The 25,452-nt window shown below is 48.6% G+C and overlaps 1 protein-coding gene across 2 annotated transcripts in view; it reads left to right on the plus strand.

Annotated features, from left to right (window-relative positions):
- Positions 1-5,169: 5,169 nt before the first annotated feature.
- The window catches only part of TXNDC5 (thioredoxin domain containing 5), a 29,840-nt gene continuing 9,557 nt past the window's right edge, over positions 5,170-25,452 (plus strand). For both annotated transcript variants that reach the window (XM_005554089.4, XM_074038892.1), the window contains exons 1-5: positions 5,170-5,441; positions 11,234-11,383; positions 16,536-16,641; positions 20,941-21,037; positions 24,830-24,945. In XM_005554089.4, coding sequence (XP_005554146.4) covers positions 5,182-5,441; positions 11,234-11,383; positions 16,536-16,641; positions 20,941-21,037; positions 24,830-24,945 — 729 coding nt within the window. In that variant the 5' untranslated portion in view covers positions 5,170-5,181. The remainder of the gene's footprint in view (positions 5,442-11,233; positions 11,384-16,535; positions 16,642-20,940; positions 21,038-24,829; positions 24,946-25,452) is intronic.

Below are 25,452 nucleotides of genomic sequence, written 5' to 3' on the forward strand. Positions count from 1 at the left end.
AGGTGCCAGGCACTGTTTGTTTTAGTGGAGTCTGGGAAAGAGATATGGTTAGAAAGAGGGGTTCCCTCATCCAACACTTGTTAAGCCTCGACTGTATCCAGGCATTTGGGTGCTAGGGAGAGAGCAGTGAATGTAGCCCCTGGCCTTCGGGGAGCTTACTGATGGAGAAGACGGCCACCTTAACTAGCTAAGTCTGCAACAAAATGGCATCAAATGATAAAAAGTGTTATATGCAAAAATTAAACTGTGGCACTGGCGAGAGCTCAGTGGGCAGAGGAAGGCTGCTGCAGAGAGGGGCTTGGAAAAGGCATCGCCAGGCACTGAGGAGGTGGCGTGGGGGCAGGAGACCTGAGCATGCAGGGAGTCCAGTCACAGAAAACAGGAAGGGAACAAGCACGGGGCACCACACACAAGGACCTGAGAAGGGGAATGCTGGGAGGGTATTTAGAATCATCCCAAATGGCTAGAATCTAGGCGAGCAGAGGGCAGAGTGGTATGGGATGAGATTGCATCTTTCCTGAAGGCCCCTGCAAGCCAAGGCAAAGAGCTGGAATTTCACTCTATGTGAAGGGAAGCCCCTGAAGGAAGTTAAGCAAAGGAGTGACATGATTCAATTCTAGCTGCTGGATGAAGGATGGATTGGAAGGACTTAAGGGTGGAAACAACATTCAGGAGGCTACTGTAGCAGACAGGAAGAGAAGGATATGGCAGCATTGGAGAGGAATCAGTCAGTGGGAGCTGTGGCTCAGAGATGGCAATGATTGGACTTGCTGATGGGGAGATGGAGTAGGAGGCGGGGATCAAGGCACTGCAATAAGGAAAAAGGGGAACAAAGTTTACAACTCAGAGGCCAGGTACGGTGGCTCACATCTGTAATCCTAGCACTCTGGGAGGCAGATCACTTGAGGCCAGGAGTTTGAGACAAAGTTTGCAACTCAGTTTTCTGGTTAGTGCAATAGCGAGGAAGCACCATTTACTGAGGAGGGGAAATCGGAGGACAAGCAGATTGCTTCGGGGAAGCACAAGGTCAGCTTCAGCACACCTGCAGGACAAACAAGAGGAGGTGTCCTGTAGACAGTGAGAGCTCAGAGAGAGGCCTCGACTGCAAATGTACACTTTGGCATCACCATATAGATGGTATTAAAGCCATGGCTATGGATGAGATCACCTAGGGAGTGAGTGTAGAGAGACAAAAGTGGGTTGGAGGCTAAGCGCTGAAAACTGACATCAAAGGTTGGGTTGAGGAGCCTGAGGAATGACGTGGGGATGGCAGGAGGTAGATCAGAGAAGCAGAAAGGATGGTGGATTCAGATGGGGCCAATGGCAATTTTACCAATGTGCTGAGAAGCCCAGGAAGATGAGGAACATAAAGTGTTCATTTGACTTGTCAATGTGGACATCTTCAGTGACTTTGAGAAGACTTGGTATGTGGCAGGTTTGAGAGTCAGAGTGGCATGAGCTGAAGGATGAATGGAAAGTGAAATACACATAATTCTTTTTTATTTTTATTTATTTATTTTTTTTAGATGGAGTCACACTCTGTTGCCTATGCTGGAGTGCAATGGCATGATCATGACTTACCGCAGCCTCTAACACTTGGGCTCAAATGATCCTCTTGCCTCAGCCTCTTGAGTAGCTCAGACTATAGGCATGTGCCACTGAGCCCTGCTAATTTTTAAAGATTTTTTTGTAGAGACAGGGTCTTGTTATTAATACATTGCTCAGGCTGGTCTCAAACTCCGCCCTCAAGCCATCCTCCAATCTTGGCCTCCCAAAGTGCTGCGATTACAGGCGTGAGCTACTGTGCCCAGCCTTCTAATTCTTTAAAGAAGTTTTGCTGTGAAGGAAAGTTAGGGAACTGGGATAGTAACTGGGGGTATGTGAGGACAAGGGAGTAAAAATTTTTAAATGTTTAAGTTGGGAGACACTAAAGCTTTCTTATACACTGATGAAAATGGTCCAGTAGGAAGGTGTGATGAGTAACTTGTGCAGGAGAGAAAGAGAGGAGCTGAAGAACAAAGCCTTTGAGCAGGGAGCAGGGAGGGCATATGAGATTTCTAGGGCTGCCATAACACCACACACTTGGTGGCATAAAACCACATACATTTATTCTCTTACAGTTTTGGAGGTCAGAAGTTCAAAACCAGTTGCACTGGACTATAAATTGTCCACAGGACTGCAGGTCCCTCCAGAGGCTCGTCGGGGAGTCTATTTCCTTGCTTTTTCCAGCATCTAGAGCTGCTTTTCCTGGCTCTTGGCCCCTTCATCTTCCGAGTCAGCAGTGTAACATCTTCAAATCTCTTTCTGCTTTTGTTACGTCGCCTCCTGCTGTGTAGTCAAATTTCCTTCTGCCCCTCTGTTATGAGGACACTTGTGATCACATTTAGGACCCACCGAGATAATCCAGGGTAATCTCTCCAGTTCACAACCCTTAATTTAATCACACCCGCAAAGTCGCTTCTGCCGTATAAAGAAACAATCAGATGTTTCAGGAACTAGGACCTGGATGTCTGTGAGGGGCATTATTCCGGAGGACTGGGCTTTGCCAGGCAGGGGTATACTGACTTGCTCCTTTGTAGCCAGAGAGACAGGCGCCTGTGCAGGGGTGTGTAGTTTTGGCGGGGGAGGAATAAGGGAGCTCGTGGTTTTGGCTTCATTTTTCTTAGAAACGTGAGATAAAGCTGGCAGCTGAGAGGATGGCGACTGACAGGGTGGGGTGGGGAGAGGAGAGGAGGGGCGGTGTCAGTGGAAATATGGAAGCATCTCAGAAAGGGGGGCAGCACACTGCCTAGGGAGATGTAGTCGGTTTTAGGGCAGGGGTGAGGAGGAATTTAAGGCTTATTTTTACAAATGTGAAGGAGTCGTGCTGCCTGACTGTGCGATTTTTCTCCAGCAGAGTTTGGCTACCTGGTTGAAGGCACAGGGAACCCAAAGAGACAAAGCTCACCAGCATCTGTGGGGAGAATGTGGCAGGACAGGAAGTGAAGGGTGAGACTCCATGGGCTGTAACTTGGCCAAAAGGCAAGGGAAGACATAGCAGTCTGTTGGGCTGCGAGGGGATTGTAGAAGATGGTGGGGTGGGTAGCTCAGAGGTCGTGATGAGGAAGAAGCATTGCAGAAATGGGTTTCTTGAGCAAGCAGATTGCCAGTTGAGGAGGTGCTGGGCAGAATGGATGCCTTCAGATTTTGGAGATGGCGCAGATGCTGGTGATGACAAGTGCTAGGGTCTCCCTTTTGGGTGGGAGTTACTGAGGGAAAGGTAGATGGAGCATCCACCTGGATGCTGAAGCTGCCAGGAATGAAAGACAGGAAAGGGGTAGCCAGAAACACTGTGAGCCAGGAACCAAAGTCTTCACTGAACCAGGAAGAGTGATGTGAAAGAACGACAGGAACTGGCAGGGCAGAGGGTGCCATGCCCAGTAGCATCCATTTAAGGAGAGCTGAGGGTTTTGTAGGATTTGGAAGGAGCGATGGGGAACCAGGAAGGCTTTACTTCCTGGCGCTGAGGGACTCCAGGTGTGAAAGAATGAGGAGCCAACACTTGAGGGAGCTCCTAGAACTGTGTTTCAGTTAAAAACGAAAGACGTTGATGCTGTAAGAGTGTATGGCGATGCTTGTGGGAAGGGTTTGGGAGGTATGAGGTGTTGGAGAACACAGGGATTAGAATTTGGCAATAACAATTATTGGAGAGAATCCCTGGATTTCTAGTGTTGAGTGAGTTTCACAGGGACACAAAGTATGATGCAACCACATCACGGAAGGCCTTGAATGGCTGCCCCAGGAATCAGTATTTCATCCCATAGGCCAAGGCCATGGGGACATTGGTGGTGTGTTGGTCCAAGTTTAAGCAGCAAACTGTCTTGGTCAAAGGCAGGCTTTAGGAAGATTAATTTTCCAGCCGTGTGAATGAAAGAGACTCTTAGAAAGCTATTGCAATAGGCCAGGCTTCAGATCTGTTCAGGGTATGAACACTGAGAATGCTGAAAGGAAGTCATGGTTACAAGAATTGCGGTTGGTTTGAATTTTGAGACACAGGGAAAAGAGCGAGCAATGCAAGATGCCTCCCATGTTTCAAGCTTAAGTGGCTGGGAGAACAGACTTAGGAGGGAGATTGATGGTTTTGGTGTTTGCCAACCCATGGTTAAAGGTTCACAAGTGGCTGGGCTTAAGGCAGGAGCAGAATGACGACAGGTGAGACAGCGGGCGTGTCCCATTGCCAAGCCAGGAGTTAACTACCTGGGGCTTCCTGGATTGAGGATAATCAAAGAGCAGGCAGGATCCCGGAGAGCAACCTGGTGATTCTCCCTAATTTAGCCTCAGATCCCCTGGGTAGGGCTGGAACTTTCGATTACCATCTGCTATAAGGTGTGTGTGCAGGTGCGAGTTACGAGGCGCCGGGCAGGGATGCCTTCCGGCCATTCCACAAGGCTGAGTTCAGCCAGAGCAGGCGTACTGTCATTCATTTTAGTAACCTGGATAAATTAGGGCACAGTAGGACCCCAGCCAGTCCTGTTGGGTGCCTTCTTGTCTAGAAGAGGCCGCTTTGACGTTCTTTCCTCTTCATCCCCGAGTTAAGGCCGGGCAGGGGTAACCAGCAAGGGGTTCACTTGGTAAGCGGGTTTCATCACCCCTCTGAGCCCAGGTCTAGAATCACAGTTGAGCGCTGGCCAAGAATCTGACTCATTCAGGTGCAAACCGCACCGTCTTTTGCCCGATTTCCTACATTCTGCTGCTGACAGCAGCTCTGTCCTTCCTTTGGCCTGAAATCCCGGAGCGCTTGTGTGAGCTGTGATTAGCCGAGGCTGACCGGCCCCTCTGTGGCTTCCCGCTGGCCTCATCGTTACTTTTGTGTGTTCACCGCCGCTCTGAGCGGAGCGGGCCACGGGGAAAGGGGTGAGGGCCTGGGTTGCGGAGGCGCAGGAGCCTCGCGGGATTGGGGCGAGCCGTCCCGTGGTGGGAAGCGCAGGAGGCCGGACTCGGAGGGCCCTCCCAGACTCGGTCCCTCGTTCCAGCCCTTCCCTCCCGGCGCGCGGACCCGGGCCTCGGGCGGGTAGCGAGCGCGCGCCGGCGCGGGCGGGCGGGCGGGGAGAGGAAGGGGCGCGGCCTCTCCGGGGCGGGGCGCAGGGCGGGCGCTGCGAGGGGACCGGCGGCCGCGGCGAGAGCGCGCCCAGCCCCGCCGCGATGCCCGCGCGCCCAGGACGCCTCCTCCCGCTGCTGGCCCGGCCGTCGGCCTTGACCGCGCTGCTGCTGCTGCTGCTGGGCCATGGCGGCGGCGGGGGCTGGGGCGCCCGGGCCCAGGAGGCGGCGGCGGCGGCGGACGGGTCCCCCGCGGCAGACGGCGGGGACGGGCAGGACCCGCACAGCAAGCACCTGTACACGGCCGACATGTTCACGCACGGGATCCAGAGCGCCGCGCACTTCGTCATGTTCTTCGCGCCCTGGTAACGCCGCGCAGGCCGGCGCCCTGCCCCGCACTTGCCGCTTCGGGGGGCGTGGGGCGCTTATGCCCGCGGGCGGGGGTTCCCGGGCCGGGGGCCACGTGGGCGCCGACGGCTCCGGTCAGCGGCGTGTGCGCTACGGGCGCGGGGCTCGGGGTTCAGGGCTGCGGGACGTGGGCACTGGGGGCGCGGGGACCCTGCGGGCTCGGGGCTCCGGCTGGGAGGTGTGGGGCGCGGGCGCCGCGGCTCGGGGCCGGGAGCCGGAGACTGCAGGGGACCGAGGGCTTGGGGCTCCGGGTTGGGGGGCGTGAGCGCAGCGGGCCGGGCGCTCGCGGCTGACGTGGCGCTTGGCGGCCGGGGCGGTGCGGGAGGAGGGGGCGGTCCCCGAGGGGACAGCCGGGAAAAGCCCGCCCTGTGTCGCGCTCCTGAATTCAACCCCCTCTTGGACCTCGGCACCGAGGGGAGGGGAATGTGGGGTCGTCGCCCTTTCGGGCAGCCGGGAGTCCAAATGTCACCCCGCGGTCCCTGCCCAGAGCCCCAAACTTCCTGTGCCGGCCGGACGCGCGGCCTGCCCGTGGGCCACGTGCGCTCACCGGAGCGGCCTTGCTGCTGCCGCGGCCACCGGGGTGGGCTGGGACACTTAGACGGCGGGCACGTCCCCTTCCAGAGGCTTTAATTGAAAAATAGAACTCAGGAAAGTGTCGCTTCCCACTTTGTGCGTGTTTTATGGGATAGGAAGGAGTGGTCCAGGCAGAGGAGGGTTGCCGAGCTACCCCGGAAAGACCAAGGTAGTGCGAATTCTGGACCCGCCCCCCCCCCCCCCCCCCCCCACCTCTCCGCAGCTCAGGGTGGGTGTGCTCTCTGACCGGAGCCCACTGGTCCTCAACTCCAGGCTGTCCTGTCATCTCCCCCCTGCTCTCTCGGGGCTAGGTCACTTGTTATGTGTAAGATCCGGAGAAGCCCCTCAGTTGAGCAGATGGTCCCTCCTGTTTTGCTTCTCTGGGCGGCGCTTTGGTGTGGGCCTCGCTGCTGACCTGAGAGACCCCTACCCTGGCACTCATCCCACGGAAGGGCTTCCTGTCATTCACACAAGCATGTGCACAGCTTTCCTGCCAGCGCTAGGATGCCCCGAGGAAGGGAAGTGATCACAGGCCAGGGCAGAAAAGCCATAATTTTAGGACACAAGACCTTTGAGAGGCTGGAATAGCCTACAGGTGCTTGTTGCAGAACTTGGTATTCTTCACCAGAGGTAAGCAGAGGCTCACTTGGGAAAGGGATGTAGGAAGGCATAGAGACAAGGTACCCTAAGAAAAATGGCCAGTTCAGAAATTGTACATTTCAAACTTGGAGAAACGTTTTTCTCTTAACCCTGTATTCAGGCTGTTACTGTGTTTCAGTCCATTTGGAGTTAAATCAACTTTTTGGACCGGTGTGGGTTTATTAACAATGTACCTATGAAGTACATTGTGTTTCGAATTCCCAAGAACCAACTGACTCGAATTTTTAGAACTACCAGTGGTACAGAAATTACTTTGTAACATAAAACAATCAGGCAATATTAACAGTTTCTCTCTGTACAGGAGTATTCTCAGCAACTATTGCAATTAAATATACTACTTAATTGGAGCCCATTTCAGTGGAATAAATCTGTCCATGGGTTTTCTTTTTTCTTTCTTCATTATTTGTTTATTTTAGAGATGGGATCTTGCTCTGTTACCCAGTCTGAAACACGGTGGTATGCAGTCACAGCTCACTGTAGCCTCTAACTCCTGGGCTCAAGTGATTCTCCTGCCTTAGCCTCTGGAGTAGCTGTGACTACAGGCACAGGTCACCACACCCAGCTTATGTTTTTGTTATTGTAGTTGGTAGGAACAGGGTCTCACTATGTTGCCCGGGCTGGTCTCAAACTCCTAGCCTCAATCAGTCCTTCTGCCCTAACCTCCCAAAGTACTGAGATTACAGGCATGAGTCATCACACCTCGTTCTTTCCTTTTTTTTTTTTTTTTTTTTTTAAGAAAAACTGACATGTAGATGTAATAAGTCCCTGCAGTGCCAAAGGAATTTTAAGTTAGAATCTCTGCAGTAAATACCAGCTAGTCCTGGGCTGAGTGAGAGAGAAAACTGGCACGTCTGGACACTTGGTATTAAGTAAATTCCTTTTCCATTATATGTGGCTTCTAGACATTTAGGTGGATGCTTCCCAAAAAATTAACTGTTTATGTTGTTATTTGTTGGCTTTTTTTTTTTTTTGAGGTGGAGTCTTGCTCTGTTGCCAGGCTGGAATAGTGCAAGTTCCGCTCACTGCAACCTCCATCTCCTGGGTTCAAGCAATTCTTCTGCCTCAGCCTCCTGAGTAGCTGGGACTACAAGGTGTGCGCCACCACACCCAGCTAATTTTTGTATTTTTAGTAGAGATGGGGTTTCACCATGTTGGCCAAGATGGTCTTGATCTCTTGACCTTGCGATCCACCTGCCTTGGTCTCCCAAAGTGCTGGGATTACAGGTGTGAGCCACTGCGCGCAGTCTATTTGTTGACTTCTTGATAGTCTACTACAAATATTTAAATAGAGACATGTGGGTTTCTATGACGGTGTTTAAGTTGGACTTTCAAGAGGGCCCTTTCAGAAAACTGCAGATGACTGCAGTAGGGCTCAGGAATAGGCTGCCAGGAAAGGAGGCAGAGTGGACAGAGAGGTCAAATGGGAGGTCAGGGGGGCCAGATCAAGTAGGACCAACAATACCTGGAACAACAGCTTAATAAGTGTAATGCTGAGAACAAGGTGGTGACTCTGGAGGGGCCTTTGCAGGGGAGGGAAGGAGGTCCTGGAGTGGTCAGCTGAGCCTTTAGACCTCAGATAGAATACTCAGTGGACTCCCCCTCAACACACATACCTTTTTCCAGTTTCTGCTGCCGTCAAATGGTGAAAGCCCACGTGTGATTAAGGGGCTGGAGCCCCTGTAACAAAAACATTGATCTGTGTATTTTTGCCCTGAGCTTGGCAGCTGCAGGGTTGTCCTACTGCTGTAGATTTTGTGCCAACATCCGGTCACAGCTTCTGTATGGCTAGTTTGTGAGTCACCCCGAACCTGGTGACAGTGAGGTCAAGATTTGGACCAGGTAGCTTTGCTCTACTTCTTGGCCACAGGCTTCTTTGTGAATGCAGCTGTCTGTCTCAGAGCTGGGTGCTGTAGCCACAGGGCCAACTAGATAGCACCTGTGGCCCCATCACCGCCAGGAGCAAGGGCACATCCAACTTGGTGATGGCCCAGAAAGGTCAGTTTTGATTTAGTGTAGCACAAACTTACTTATTGTTTATTCTCATTCTTAATCTAATCTTGTGTTTTCACACACACAAAAAAAACAAAAAACAAAACAAAACAAAACACGGTAACACAACAAAACCTCGTCAAGATTGCAGAGGAGTTCTAAAGTTCCAGAATGAGCATAACTGATCAAAGTCCCCTAGGGTCAGAACTGCCCTTGACAGTCCCTTAGGAAGGTACCTTGTTGGACACCGCCCCAGTCAGTCAGTAAGTCCTCACTGCCAGCGTTTCCTCCAGCATTAGAACTATCATGGCTGCTTGGTTAAACACCGATGGACTAGTTCTCAAACCTGTCTTTAGACGGCAGGTCACGCTTAATATAGTCAGAGAAATGCTTATGCCATGAGAAGCACGCAGGAACCAAGACCAGCTGAGGAACAAAAACCTCACATCTCCCAGCTTGCACACACGTTAGGGTTCTGTGGGAATTGCCTTTTTTTCTTGTTTCCTTCTCTCTGCCACACAAACTCACTTTGTTGAATCTACAGAAGTTAAATCTGTATGTATAGTTTCACTGTGCTTTTTTTTTTTTTTTTGTATCTGAGTGTCTCATAAAGCAGGGATTCTCTTAGTTGGCCAAGAAAGTGCTGTTTAGGGAAGAAACATTATCTTGAGGCAGACTTTTTCAGTGCTACTTTTAAATCCTTTTTTTTCTTTTCTTTTGTTTTTTTTTGAGACGGGAGTCTTGCTGTGTTGCCCAGGCTAGAGTGCAATGGCATGATCTCAGCTCACTGCAAACTTCCACCTCCCAGGTTCAAGCGATTCTTCTCCTGCCTCAGCTTCTTGAGTAGCTGGGATTATAGGTGCGTGCCACCACGCCCAGCTAATTTTTGTATTTTTAGTAGAGATGGGGTTTCACCATATTGGTCAGGCTAGTCTCAAACTCCTGACCTCGTGATCCACCAGCTTTGGCTTCCCAGAGTGCTGGGATTACAGGTGTGAGCCACCGCGCCTGGCTTGAATCCTTTTCTTCTTAAGAGACAAAATCTCACTCTGTCACCCAGGCTGGAGTGCAGTGGTGTGATCATAGCTCACTGCAGCCTCAAACTCCTGGCCTCAAGTGATCCTTCTGCCTCAGCCTCCCAAGTAGCTAGGACTGCAGGTGTGTGCCACCACACCAGGCTAATTTTTAAAAACTTTTTGTAGATGGGGGGGGTCTTGCTGTGTTGTCCAGGCCAGTCTTGAACCCCTGGGCTCAAGCAGTTCTCCTGTCTTAGCCTCCCAAAGTGCTGAGATTACAGGCATGAGCCACTGGATCCAACTTAAATGCTTATTTTTGAGGTAATCTGTCAGAAAATAAAAAAGATTTAACAGAGATTATTAAATTATTTTGAGGAAGAAGTCACAATTCTAAGCGTTGGGTGTTCTTATAAGCAAGTGTTTTTATTTAAAAAAAAAAAAAGCATTTAAAAAAGCGATACAGCAAAGTGGTTATATTGTAGGCATCAGTGTATACCTACCATATTAAATAACAAATCCATGTGTCATCATGCTATGGGATTGTAGTTGAAACTTGGGATAAAGTTTCTAGGGTTGTCTCATTAAAAATTCAGGTATGGCACTGTGGACATACTGTCCTGAGAATGCGGGAAGAGCTGTGGTCAGCTGTAGGACTCAAGATCTAGTGTTGGGAAAGATGCTGATATCCTCATGAAATGTGAAGCACGGAAGAAGCCTAATTAATATACTCTTTTAAATGATAGGTGATTTAAAACTATTTGTACATAACTGAATTCATACAATAAATACTATAGACGTTTGCTTACTTCAACCCTAGAAGTTTAGGTGGCCACAAATTTTTTTTTCCTCCTCATTGGAGAAAATTGCAATTGAGTAAATTTTGAGATTGCCTTGTATTTGTCACTGTTTGGTTTGTGAGTAAAAGTAGCAGATACGGCAGGAGGTGCTAAGCTACTGTCAAGGGAGGAGTAGAGGGGCTTTCCAGAAGGGCAGGAGAAGAGAACGGGCACTGAATGGCCCAGGGAGTCAGGGCAGACTTGCTGGAGGAGGTGACACCCAATCTACCTGAAGGGCGGGTAGATTTAGTTAGGTGGAGTTTACAGAGGAAGTGTCAGAGAACGTGTCCCAGGGCCAAACCAAGCAATAGCCCTTTGGGAACACTGCAGATGCTGCAGTAGGGCTCAGGACTAGGCCGCAAGGGAAGGAGGGTGGACTCTGGAATAGAAGTCAAGTGGGAAGTCAGCAGGGCCAGAACAAGTAGGATCCAGAACAACACTCTGCTAGGTTTAATGCTGGCACAAGGCCGAGGTTTCATGCTGAGAACAGGGCAGCGACTCTGGAGGGGAGGGAGCAGGGGAGAGAGGTCCTGGAGTACTGGTCCTGGAGCTGCCATCTGCAGTGGTGTAAAGAAAGGACTGAGAGCCCCATTGCCTCCTGGACAGGGCTGAAATTGTGGGCCAGCTGCCCTGTGAGCTGGTACTCAGTGCACTTGTGCTCTTGCTTTGTTCCAGGTGTGGACACTGCCAGCGGCTGCAGCCAACTTGGAATGACCTGGGAGACAAATATAACAGCATGGAAGATGCCAAAGTCTATGTGGCTAAAGTGGACTGCACGGCCCACTCCGATGTGTGCTCCGCCCAGGGAGTGCGAGGATACCCCACGTAAGTCGGAAGAAAGGGGGCACACTTCCCAGGTGGTTCCTGGTTACAAAGAAGGTCCTAAACTTTTGGTAAAGGAGTGAAGAGATACTAAATTTAAGGAGGCAGTCCCTGTCATTAGGGAGAAATTGCATTTAACGCTGTGTCTATTTCAGATGCCTTTCGTACTCTGGATAACCTTTAATTCATCAGTGTTGGGTTTTCGTGTTTATAAGAGAATGTGTTTGCAAGACGAAAATGGTGGCCCCGCCATGCTAGATGTTCACTGGTACATTTTACACAGTGTGCGTAGACTGTCATCAATTTTGGCTTGCTTTTTCTAGTGACTCTTATTCGCAAACACCCTTCCTGTAGTTCCTTCCCGTGTGACTCCCACAGGGCTGTTTCTGTTGGAAAGAAGTATAGAGTCTGACAGACGATGATACTTACTTCCTTGACAGTGAAGAATTTTTTTGGTTATAGGAAATAGAAATTGAAACGTTCTCAATTCTAGAAATATAATTGTTCTCTTATTAAACAGAAAGAAAGGACTATTTAAAAGGCTGTGGAGGAACCTCTGAGACCCAGCTTCAGGGGTCGGGGGTCTGTTTCTGCTGCGCCTCCCTTGAGATGATGGCTCTCCAGGCCTGTATCTGTTTGCACAGAAGGGCTCACCACTCACTGGCCCTGCTTGGCTGGAGTGTTCGTTCCAGGAATAGTCACTGTGGCCAGGGAAATAGGAGCTTATAGCAAGACACATGCCCATTCACACCATGTGCCAAGTGTTGGAGGGAAAAGCAGTTCTTCAAAAGAGAGAAGAAGCTGTTTCTGAAGGAGGTGGAGGGATTGCCACGGTCACTTCCTTGCTGTTTGTTTCAATTGAGGAATGAAGTCAATTCTATACAATTTATTGCTTAATTGGGTATTATAGGGGGCCATCAATAAAGCATAAAATTGGAGCTTATATTCAAACCTGGGAGGCAGAAAAGTGGAGGGAGCTCTAGGCATGAACCTAGAAGTCATAGTCAAATCCCAGCTCTCCCATTTACTTACCACCCAGCTCTGGCCTCATCATTTAACCCGTAAGTAAGGTGATCCCCCAAACATTGTTATGGGACTTACGTGGAATGTGTGCAGACACCAATTTGAGCACACCCGATACATGGTAGGGTTTACCCTCCCGTCTGGAAATGTGGGCATTTCCACAAAGGACTCTGGAATTCTTGGTCTTTGGTGACTACTTGCTAATGTAAGTGCCATAATTTGGGTTTACTTTAAATCAGATCAATGGAGATAAAATTGCCTACTATCTGTATCTACATAAAAGCATTAACTCGGCCGGGCGTGGTGGCTCAAGCCTGTAATCCCAGCACTTTGGGAGGCCGAGACAGGTGGATCACGAGGTCAGGAGATCGAGACCATCCTGGCTAACACGGTGAAACCCCATCTCTACTAAAAAATACAAAAAACTAGCCGGGCGAGGTGGCGGGCGCCTGTAGTCCCAGCTACTCGGGAGGCTGAGGCAGGAGAATGGCGCGAACCCGGGAGGCGGAGCTTGCAGTGAGCCGAGATCACGCCACTGCACTCCAGTCTGGGCGACAGAGCGAGACTCAGTCTCAAAAAAAAAAAAAAAAAAAAAAGCATTAACTCTTCTGTGCTTTATAGTATTGCTTTTAAAGTATGGATCAAGAGCCTCCCAAAGCAGCAGGTAGTGAGCAGAGATGAGGGCGAGGAGGTGAATGCTTACCTGTGGAGAGCCTGCTGCTGTCAAAGTTCAGGGGCAGCCGGGGTGGGCTGGCTGTGGTGTCTTTCCTCTTAACCTGCTGACCATCTGTGGCCTGAGACTGTGTGCACCACACACCATGCCACAGGGAAGGTGGCACAGGACCTGTAATGGAGCTGAGAGTGGTATGTGTTAATGGGGCGTCAGAGAAGGAAGCGAAGGCTTCCGCCTAAGCCTGGCCATAACAGCTATCAGCTGCAATATCAGCTACTCCATAGTTGGTATTCACCAACAACCATCACAAATTTAAAAAGTCACAAATTTAAAAAGGCCCATATTGGATCATGTGTTTAGATTTTTAATGAGAAGATCTGGTCTCCCCAAGTAAACCATGGGCTGGTTTGTGTTATTAAAAAGAACAAAAACAAGCTTATATCACACTGAACACAGTTTGGGAAGGAACCTCTGTGACCATCACCGCCCTGCAGAAGCTCCCGAGAATGCAGAAGGTGGAATGTGCTGTATGAAATGTGGCTGTGTAGGGGCATCTGTAGATGGACTTGAGTGAGCTTTTACTCCTCCAAGAAAGTACCCATCCCATAGGGTGGTTGTGAGGCCTGAAGCAGATGTTGTACCTGCCTGAGTCCAGGCATGTGTCAGGACATGAGCTTTCATGTCATTCTTCCCTGGCAAGTGTAACTGGAGTAAAGGATTGGAGGGGCAGGGAGTTTGGGCTCCCATGCCCGCTAGAGATGGCTGGCTGTGCTCAGGAAAATGTTTTGAGGTCTTCCTGTTGGGCCAGTCGTGAATCATTACAGCAGGGCAGGACTGACGGGGGAAACCACCTGTGTTAGTTTCCTAGGCTGTGCATAACAAAATTCCACAAACTGGGTGGCCAGAAACAATAGAAATGTATTCTCCACGGTGCTGGAGGCCAGAGGTCCTAAATCAAGGCAGCAGCAGGGCCATGCTGCCTCTGAAACCTGTAGGGCTTCCTTGCCTCGTCCTGGCTCCTCTTGGTTTCCTGGTCATCTTTGGCATTCCTTGGCTTGTAGATGCATCACTGCCATCCTCTGTCCTCATGTGCCCTTCTCCCTGTGTGTGTGTGTGTCTCTCTCTCTCTGTGTCCAAATTAACCCTTCTTACAAGGACACCGGTCATGCTAGATTCGGGCCCATCCTAATGACCTCATTTTAACTTGAGTATCTCTGTAAAGACCTTATTCTAAATAAGGTCACCTTCTGAGATTGATGGTTATGACTTACACAGATCTGTTTTGCAGGACACAGTTCAACTCATAACACTCTCTACAGTAATAGAACTTTCATCATGCTGTTTGCCAAGGCAATACCTACATGGGGATTTTCTCCCTGCTGTCTCCTTGAAAGAGGAGACTCAGATGCCGGTGTGGAGGCGTGGTAATAGCAGAAATCTGGGGCAATACTTTGTTTGGGCTTGTACCCTGTGGCCCAGTCTCCATCGCCTTCCTCACCACCCTCGACAGTGAGAATTGAAGTCAGATGCCCCAAACTGACTGGAGGGTCTGGACCAGAAGTGCCCACTCTATCCCTGGGCTCTGTGAACTTACTGAGGAAGAATCTCAGACTTCTTGGGCAGGTTAGAACGATTTTCAGTCCAACAACAAGAAGAGATTTTTTTTTTTTAAATTTTTTGTTTTGCTCAAATGAATAGCAAATTACAAAAATCATAGGCTAGGTCTTACTGTATTTTACTTTTAGCAAAGACACAAGGAATGAGTGTGACAGTCCCTGTTCCTTTCTGATGTCTTGAGGATCCACCCATTTCCCTTCCTGAAGAGCGCTGGTGGGAGGCAGAGCCGTGCAGGAAGCAGTTTCTGTTTCCAGGTGTGGAACACACCTTGTGGGAGCCTGGGGAGGCGCCAGGCTAGGTGAGGGCAATCATCTTTGTCACCGCAGATGTTGCAGTTGCTTATCATGTTGAACTTCGTGAAGTAGCCAGTGTACTGGCCAAATCTAGTTAAGTTTTGGCTGTTTTTTTGTGATTATGAGACTGAGCTGCTGAGGAAGCTGGGTGTATGTTTTGCATTGGAGACACATTAGGGACCTTACCTATGCCCCATGGTACCATCTTAGGTTCTGGGTAAGGCCAGTATGCCTGTTTTCATTTCAAAGCCTAATCTAGCCATGTGACTTCATTTTAAGGAGAATTAGCCATTTTTTATGGACTGAATGTTGGTGTCCCCCAGCATTCATAAGTGAAACCCTGATCCCCAAGGCTGGCAATAGGAGGTGGGCCCTTAGAGAGGAGTAGGTCATTGGGGTGGAGCCCTCATGAATGGGGTTACATACCTCATGAAAGAGGCCCCGGAGAGTTCTGTTCCCCTTTTGCCCTGGGAGGACACAGCAAGAAGACGCCATCTGTGAACCAGAAAGCCCTCTCCAGACACTGGCTCTGCTGGCACCTCGATCTCAGACTTCCCAGTCTCTAGAACTAGGCGAAACAGATCCTGTTGTTTCTAAGACACCCAGTCTGTGGTCTTCTGTTATAGCTGTTGTTGAACTAAGACACTATTCAAACCTTCATGTCCGATTTTTACATATGTTGCCATCTTACAATTCTGATACTGTACGTTGGACATCTACTCACAAAATCCACATACGTGCTGTAGAAGTGGCAGGAGTGTTTTAGATGAGCAGGCTTGCCAACAAATGGTACTCGGTATTTTTTTTTTTCTATTAGTAGTCTGTGAGTTTTTATCTAGTGCATTAGAGCATGTTTCCCCATGACTGCTGGAGGGATGCAGGAACTGGGAGTGTTAATTTCATCCTCTGGTGATGGCTTTCGCTTATGGTTAAAGAGCCTGCTCCCATATCCTCTCTGCAGATTCCTTCAGAGGCCAACATTTGTAGGAAAAAGAAAAGATTCCTTCTCTATGGGGAGGTGAATGGACTGCATCAGTCAATGTCACGGATGTTCTTATAGCTGGAAACTTGAATTCTCACGGTAACTGGATATTCATGCTTTGCAAGAGTTGAATACCTGCCAGGGTGGCCTGGAAGAATACCTTGATTGCGAAACAACACTGTATCTACTCCGGTCCTAATTTGAACACATACACAACTGCTGAAGCCGGGAAAGCGTAACAGTAGCTTGCGGGGAAGGCCCGAGGCTGCTGCAGAGGAGCACTGAATACTTGCAGCTTTTAAGGCTTCACTCACAGCATTAGGCTGGAAGTTTTCACCTCATTTTAGTTTTCCTTGAATAAAATCAGAAACTTCTAAAAGTTTAGGATTAACTAAATGTATTACCTCCTGGAACATTAGTTTTGTTTCCTTTTTATCAGAGAAGAGCGGATGTGTGCCTGGCTTCAGCCCCTTGCCAGCCCATTTTCTAATTGTCTCACTAAATGAGTTTGCTCTCTGGTAACACAACTTTCTTTTTGCTCTGCCTAATCCTTTGCTATTCTTTCAGCTTAAAGCTTTTCAAGCCAGGCCAAGAAGCTGTGAAGTACCAGGGTCCTCGGGATTTCCAGACACTGGAAAACTGGATGCTGCAGACACTGAGCGAGGAGCCAGCGGTGAGTGCCTACCTGCTTCCCTCCCTCCCTTTCTCCCTGCCTGCGTCTTTGGGGTAATATGTAACGGGGCAGAGGCCAGTTGCAGTTAATGATTCAGGCTGCCATTTTAAAGCAACTCTACTTTTTTTTAGAGCTCATTGATATTATAGGTACAGATGAACTTTTACAAACATTTTTTTGGTATGGAAATACCGAAATGTGCACAAAAGTCAAGAGAAGACTAAACCCTCAGCTTCAACAGTTACCGCCATCTTGGTGTTTGTCTCTCCCGCCACCTGCACCTTGTTTGGCTGTAGTCAGTCTTCAGGGAAGTCACTTGTGTGGTCTCACGGATAAGCACTTACTCCTTGTTAACACTGCCAGCCTGCCACCGTCACAGGTAATACAGTTCACAACTGTTCCCCAGCATCTGAGACTAACTCTGGACCACCTGGGGTCAGGGCCGGGCCCAGCCTAGAATCTCCTATCCAAGCCAGCACTGGAGCCTCCTCCCATCCCCCCGACCTTTGCCCTCTACCACCTGCAGTCCTCTGGCTCAGGCCTAGCCCGCCAGCTGTACCCGTAGGGTGGATCCTTCCTTTTCTTCTCGGTGCTCAGTCCCTGAGTCCCTAATGGGCTTTGCTTATAACATCATTTTGTACCGTTAATACTCTGCGTCTTAATGCACTTCCCATACTAAGGCTAATATCAGGAGATTGTAGACTCTTAGAATATTACGTACTAAAAAGAATTTATAATCCTCCCCCTTCCCAGTTGATGTTGGAAGTCTTCACTTTGTTATAAATCATCATGATCATAAACCACTGGTTAAGTGTCCCTTTGTGGGTGGTTTCTTCTGATTAATGCCGAGCGCTCAGGCCCCGGGAGTCCGGGTAGACCTGGTGGGTCATGCTGGTGTGTTGGAGAGGGACTGGAAGAAGACCCGTGTTCCTACACTGTAGGATCCTGATGAGCTAGGAAGAGCATCTGAAGTCTTTGTACTTTCAATTTCAACAAAGACCTAGGACTACCTTCTTGAACCAGCTAGGCGCCCACTGATTTGAAGGTGGTCTGTGGTGGTCCTCTTGGAGCTTTGCCGCTTACTGATGCCATTTTCCAGTGTGTCTGTGCGGCTCTTCCGCTCTGCCCCATCTTCTCTCATGATCTAATCAGAAACTTGGCTGCTGATTCAGTACTTCCATCCCTCACCTGTAAAGACTCTGTCAACTCGGCTGGGCGCGGTGGCTCACGCCTGTAATCCTAGCACTTTGGGAGGCTGAGGTGGGTGGATCACCCAAGGTCAAGAGTTCAAGACCAGCCTGGCCAATGTGGTGAAACCTCATCTCTGCTAAAAAAGACAAAAATTAGTGAGGTATGGTGGTGGGCACCTGTAATCCCAGCTACTTGGGAGGCTGAGGCAGGAGAATCACTTGAACCCAGGAGGTTGCAGTGAGCCGAGATCACGCCACTGCACTCCAGCCTGTGCAACAGAGCAAAAACTCCGTCGCAAAAAAAAAAAAAGACTCTCTGAACTGTGTGGTGGAGACTGTTGGTGTGTGATGTATGTCACTGAACCAGAGACTTACCTAACTTTAGCTAAAAGGGAGAACCACAGACCTCTCAGGAAATTTGCGTCTTTGTCCTGGCAAGAAAGCTGAATAAGCAGGTGTGACTTTCATACAGATTTAAATTTGACATTGTTTCCTTTATGAAAATATTGTCTTTGTGGGGACACGTATATTGGATGGTAGGAAGCCAATTTGAAGGAGGAGTTAATAGCCTCAAATAAATTTCACCAAAAAAGCCAGTCTTCTGTGATGGCTTTATTCAAGAAACCGCCAGGCAGTATCAGGATGGCAGAAAGACCTCATCTCACAGCCCATTTCCCTTAGTGGAGGTGGTGGCCTCACCTGCAGTTTGGGAAGGGCTGAGAGGCCGAGTCCAGGCTCTGCAAGGGACTTTCTGTCTCCTCAGTGTGGGAGCAGGATGGCTGTGTGGAATCCCCCCATGCCACCCCAGAACCACAGTCACCTAACTTGCCATATTGTAGTGTCTCCCAGCAATAGGAGGTCCCAGATAATTGCTAGAAACAATGACCATATGCCTTATTGTGGAAAAGGTTAAGTGTGCGTACTTTATACTGCAAACCAGAATTCTCTTAGCTTTTTAAGTGAAAACTTTAAAGAAAGTTCTTTATCTGTATACCTAAGTAACTTAGTACCTACATTTTTAATATTCATGTGGGATAAATTTAGATTTTTTTAAAGTGTTGTGGCAATATTCAAGAAACTCAGAAGACAATTTGTCACTTTGTACATTCTACTGCAATTTTTATATTTCCATGTTTGCTTCTGTATTTTTTCTTGAACAGTTATAATCATACAAACATGTTTCATCTCATTAATGATTTTATATATTTATGTGGTCTTTATATTGACCATGTCTTACATTATTTTATCATGTGGATTTGCCATAATTCAACTCTGATTCTGTCTGGATATTTAGGTTATGTATACTTTTTCCATCATCAGTAATGCTGTAGGGAACAAGTTTATCGTTGTAAAGGACATTTCCCCCCTCTTCTTTTGAGTGATATTTTTAGAATATAGTCTTCCCAGACATAAAATTGTAAGGCCAAGAATAAAAAACAAGATCATTTTTATGGCTCTTGATGAATAGTGCCAGGTTGCTTTCTTAAGAACCATATCAGCGTATGCTGCCACTGCAAGGTGAGACGCCACCTGTTTCTGGGATGCACTGTGGTGTTCCCGGGCCGGGGGACTGCTCTGCAGTCTGCCAGGAACCCAGGAAGCAACTAGGGGCGCCCTGCACGTGCCATAAATGAACACTTCGTACTGAAAGGCCCTTGAACATCTCATGGAGAGTGGCACACAGTGTTTTATTTCACCTTATGTGAACTCACTGACTGTTCACGTAGCCATCCTTCCCTCGGGCATTCTTTCGTGTGGGTATTTAGCACTTTGAAAGTCTTGACACGCTCGCAGCAGAAGGGAAACTTTACGGTTCTTTATGATTCCAGCCCTGCACAGCTTTGAACTGTCAGCACTTTTAAAGCCTTTAACAACTTAGCTTGGATATTCTTTTTAACAGGGATATGAACCCCCAGATAAAAGCTGAGTAATACATACTCGTGTGTCTGCAGCAGAACAGTGATTCCATTATCTTTCCCTCATTTCTGGTTACTTTAGTTGGAAGCCACAGCTGTACCTGGTCTGAAAAGTCGAGAAGTGTAGGATTGTGACTAGACAGCTGCACGCATCGCTGTCTGCTTGGGTCCTGTCAGAAGCGTCTTTTGAAAAGCCCCTTTCCCCCTCTTTCTGTACAAGACTTAGTCACGTGAATCACCTTCTTTCTTGAAGGTGCAGCTTATGTTCATGCCATGGTTTTCTCTCTGTCGCCTTTCATTCACCTGCATTTTCCTTCTCATCACCTCCTTTTCTCTTTATCTGTCTTCCACAGTTGTGTCTTCCTCACAATTTTCCGTGTCATTTGTGTGAAGGAAGGATAACCCAGGCCCTCCTGGTCCCTGAGTTTCTCATTCTCAGCTTTGTCCATTTTGCTACGTTGGTATCTGTGGTTCTTTTGAGACAGAGTCTCACTCTGTTGTCCAGGCAGGAGTGCAGTGGCGCTTTCTCAGCTCACTGCAGCCTCCAGCCCTGGGATCAAGTGATCCTCCCACCTCAGCCTCCCGGGTAGCTGGGACTACAGGTGCACATCACCATGCTCAGGTAATTTAAAATTGTTTTTGTAGTGATGGGGTCTCACTCTGTTGCCTAGGCTGGTCTTGAACTGCTGGGCTCAAGCAGTCCTCTTGCCTCAGCCTCCCAAAATGCTAGGGTTATAGGCGTGAGCCACTGTGCTGGGCACCCTCGTGTCTGCAAGTGCTGTCCCCTTCAGAATATGTCCATCAGGCATTGTATTTTGTATTCTTTGTGAAGTATCCAAGCACGTTTCAAAGAAGAGGACAGGGTGTAGGGTAAGACTATCGTTTACGTTGTCTGCTTTGTTTGGTTGGGTTTTGGGATAGGGACAGCTATCACTTGGCTGCCCTGGAGCCTGAGACCTAGAGCTTTCACTGAGGGTGAGGCTGGTGGGAGGCTCTTTGCTGAAGCTTCCGGAGGGCTTGATGAGATCAGTTCCTGACTGCCCTTACTCAGCACAGCAGCATCATACAAAGGTTCCAGGTTGCTGAGTGAGGGAGGCCTCTGCAGGCGGTTCCCCACAGACACAGTCACCTCCTGGATGGTTTCCCTGTGTCTCCACTGACATACCCATGACTGTTTTATTTCCTCTTGTTAGACACCAGAGCCAGAAGTGGAACCGCCCAGAGCCCCTGAGCTCAAGCAGGGGCTGTATGAGCTCTCAGCGAGCAACTTTGAGCTGCACGTCGCACAAGGTAAGGGGGAGGTCCTGGTGCCAGCTTCAGAGAACCACTGACTATTACTCCTTGGCGTGCTGGGCTTTTCCTTCCTGCCACTCAAGGGCTCTTAGCAGCATCAGTGGCACTGACAAAGGGTCACTCTTGAGGAGCTGTTGGGACCGTTGTTCAGTGCACCTCCTCTTAAACATGAGTTCTCCTTTTGTCTGTGCCCTTATGGAAATGCCAAGTCTAATGCTAAGCACTCATTACCCACATGCTAGCTGGACAGTGCATCCTTGGCTAAGAGTGTTTATTGACAGGCTCGCCTCGCTTGATTGCTCTTTACTTTATTGCACTTTGGAGATACTGCATTTTTTACGGATTGAGGATTTTGGCAGCCCGGCATCTGGCAGGTCTAGCCATTTTTCCAGCAGCTTGTGCTTGCTTTGTATCCCTCTGTCAGCATCTTTTTAGCAATAAAATATTTTTTGATTAAGGTACATTGTTTTTAAAGAAATAATGCTGTTGCACATTTCATAGACTATGGTGTAAACATAACTTTGATATCCACTAGGGAACCCAAAAATTTGTGTGACTTGTTTTATTGTGATACTATCTTTATTGCAGTGGTCTGGAACCAAACCTACAGTATCTCGGAGGTATGCCTGTGTGTTAATGGTAATCATATGCTTAATGACCTCAGGCAGAAACAAAAGCTTCTCCCTATCTAAACGGAATTGAGATTGAGCATAGTGGCTCATGCCTGTAATCCCAGCACTTGGGGAAAACAAGGTGGAATGATTGCTTGAGCCCAGGAGTTCGAGATCGGCCTAAGCAAGACCTTGTCTCTACAGAAGATTTAAAAAAAAAAAAGCTGGGTATGGTGGCGTGTGCCTGTAGTCCCAGGCACTCCTGGAGCAGAGGTGGGAAGATCGCTTGAGCCTGGAAGGTCAAGGCTACAGTGAGCTGTGATCCCACCACTGTACTCCGGCCTTGGTGACAGAGCGAGACCCTATCTCAGAAAACAACCAAACAAAACCCAGAATTTAATGACACCATTATAACATGAATCAAATTAGTTACTCTTTCCACTTAAAAGATCTTTCTATACCACATCCCATTTTTTGAAAATGGTCTCCTAATATCAGAATGATCCCCATTAAATTTCCAATGTGAATATGTAAGCGTCCTTTATTCACCCGTAGATGTGTTTCAGAAAACTTGGCCCAACGCCGAATGACTTGAAAGCAAATTTGGCTTCCTGGCTGACTCCCATTACCAAATGCTACCATGGAGAGAAATCCCCTTAGAAGACTGGCTTGGAAACGTGAGAAAGGGCTTGGATTGCCTCTGGCCTTGTGACTTGTGCCTGCTGGGAGTCAGCAGCCCTCCCCCACCACACTTACTGTCCACAGTAACTGATCATAAGGCCTTCAGCCGTTTCCCATTTTGTTAAAAGTTGTTATTGCATCTGTACCGGTGCCCTGACAGTGGAACTTCAGCTGTTTTGCTACGGGAGTGCATTTGCAGCTGGAATTGGCTTGGGCTCTGAGCAGGATGTGTTTCCCGAATCACCTGTTACAGACCGGCTCTGGCAGGCCTGTAACAGGCCTCCTTTTATGGTTTCATCACTGAAGTGCGCATTCCTGAGCACTGTAGTTTCGTGTGTGTGTATATATCTTCTAAGGCTCTTTTAACCTGCGTGTTCTCCAGACATCTCTTTCTCTTTCTTGCTGAAGACATAGGTGGTTTCACCTGTAGAGCTCCCTGTGGTCCATACTTTGCTAATTGTGTCCCCGTAGTGTGGTCTACATGTTTCCCTGATTTCTCTGTTTCCTGTAAATTAGTAGTTGGGTCTGGGGACAGAATCAGTTTCAGTGTGATATTTTTTGGGGGCACAGGAAGACCTCATAGCTGGTGGGGGCACAGAGTGTCCAGTTGTCTCTCTTTGGGATGTGGGCGACCATGACAGGCAGGGCGTGGGTCCATTCATTCCTTAGGGGTGGCCAAGTGCCACTCGCCAGCGCCTCCCTGAGTGGGTCACTGCGACAGAGCTGTGTCGTGTAGGCACCATGGTGCCTTCCTGGCCTTGCTGGCTTCCCATCAGTACTCTGATTAGGTTCCCAGAGAGCCTGTCTCCATCTTACAGTGCAGGATCTACCGTGCACCTGCACACGGTTTCAGCCTTGCACATTTTTAAATGGAAGTTGTTAACTTTTAAAGGAAGTTTTGCACCATTTTCTTCAGGTGCATCGTTGCTGTGCTGATGAGGCAGTAGCTGTTAGCCTTAGCGTGGCACAGTCCTGCTCAGAGGCCAGGCCACATGCCACTGGTTCGTTCTCTCCCTGACCACAGCCTGATTTCAGTTTGGTATCAGCCCGATGTCAGGGTAGAACAGCTAAACACCTCCTGTGTCCAAAGAATGATGCTGTGAGGGCTTGTTTTTTCTGTGTGTGTGTGTGTCCCCTAGCCAAGGGGGTGATGTTTTACTTTTTAAACTTTTTGTTATGATAAAATGTAATACAGATCGAGAGAACAAATGTTGTAGGGCTTAATGAATTTTTATAGAGTGGTCACACTAACTACTGTCCGGTTCAAGAAATAAAACTGCCAGCCTCCCGTGTCCCATCCAGGGCTCAGCCCGCCCTCCCTTCTCCAAGAAGGCGCTTTCCTGACATTTGTGGAAACCACTTGTATTAGTCCGTTTTCAAACTGCCGAGGAAGATACACCCGAGACTGGGTAATTTACAAAGGAAAGAGGTTTAATGAAGAACTCACAGTTCCACGTGGCCAGGGGAGCCTCACAATCATGGTGGAAGGCAAGGAGGAGCAAGTCACATCTTACGTGGATATTGGCAGGCAAAAAGAGCTTGTGTAGGGAAACTCCCATTTTTAAAACCATCAGATCTCGTGAGACGTACTCACCATCACGAGAGCAGCACGGGAAAGACCTGTCCCCGTGACTCAGTTACCTCCTACCTGGTCCCTCCCACAATATGTGGGAGTTCAAGATGAGATTTGGGTGGGGACACAGACAAACCATATCACGACTCCTTTTATGGTTTCATCACTGAAGTGCGCATTCCTGAGCACTGTAGTTTCGTGTGTGTGTGTGTATATATCTTCTAAGGCTCTTTTAACCTGCGTGTTCTCCAGACATCTCTCTTTCTTGCTGAAGACATAGGTGGTTTCACCTGTAGAGCTCCCCGTGGTCCAGACTTTGCTAATTGTGTCCCCGTAGTGTGGTCTACATGTTTCCCTGATTTCTCTGTTTCCTGTAAATTGGTAGTTGGGTCTGGGGACAGAATCAGTTTCAGTGTGATATTTTTTGGGGGCACAGGAAGACCTCATAGCTGGTGGGGGCACAGAGTGTCCAGTTGTCTCTCTTTGGGATGTGGGCGACCATCACGGGCAGGGCCTGGGTCCATTCATTCCTTAGGGCTGCGAAGTGCCGAGACTCATTCAAGCGTCCCTTCATTTTTTAACCAAGAGAAACTCGCCCTCATTTATCACCTGGTTATTCAGTGGTGCAGTGCATATGGGAGAGGTGGGAGAAATGCCTCATTCTCTCCCTTTATTACAGTTTTCCAAATAATGAGTTGTTGCTGATTGTCCATCAAAGATGACAAATTTGGTTTTGAGTATTGTTATGAACTCATGAATAGAAACACATTTGATGGAGTCCCTTTGTACCAATTAAAGTGCTCATGCTGAACTGAGATTTGCTAAGCAGGACAAAGATCTGATTCTTCAATTAACTCTCTAGTGAGGTCTGACATAAATTACAGTTCTTCTTTCCCCCGTCTCTGCCTTGGCTCTCCACTCCAGGCGACCACTTTATCAAGTTCTTCGCTCCGTGGTGTGGTCACTGCAAAGCTCTGGCTCCAACCTGGGAGCAGCTGGCTCTGGGCCTTGAACATTCCGAAACTGTCAAGATTGGCAAGGTGAGTGAAAGCCCTTATTAAACTGGAAATGGACTGCTTTGGGCTGGATTAATTAGCAGAGTGGCCCATTATTCATTCTGTGTGCAAAGTCGCAAACTTGATTTATTAATTCCATTTAGTGTGCCACTTGATAATTCATTTCACCTTCACAGATGGCAGCCTGATTTTGAGTTTTGCTGACTTTTCCACAGCCCAGAGATAAATTATGGCCTCGGCTGCTTTGTTTATTTTGAAGAGATGGCCAAATCTGAATTGGCAGCCCCAGAGCCCGTTCTGCAAAGATACGGGGTCGAGCCTTGTAGAATGTTCACTGGACGAACTTGGAGACCATCCACGTTCGACCTCACCCAAGAGCCCTCTCTAAAAGGACCCTGGCCCTGTGCTCACCCAGGCACGTAGAAGACCCTCCCTCAGTTTGCACTGTGCCTGGGATTCTTTCCAGGGTTTCCCACTTTATACAGAGAAGCCAAGAGTGATGTCTGACAACTTCTGTGTAACTGGATTTTC

This window comes from Macaca fascicularis, chromosome 4, assembly GCF_037993035.2.
Source record: "Macaca fascicularis isolate 582-1 chromosome 4, T2T-MFA8v1.1".
In the NCBI taxonomy this organism is placed as follows: domain Eukaryota; kingdom Metazoa; phylum Chordata; class Mammalia; order Primates; family Cercopithecidae; genus Macaca; species Macaca fascicularis.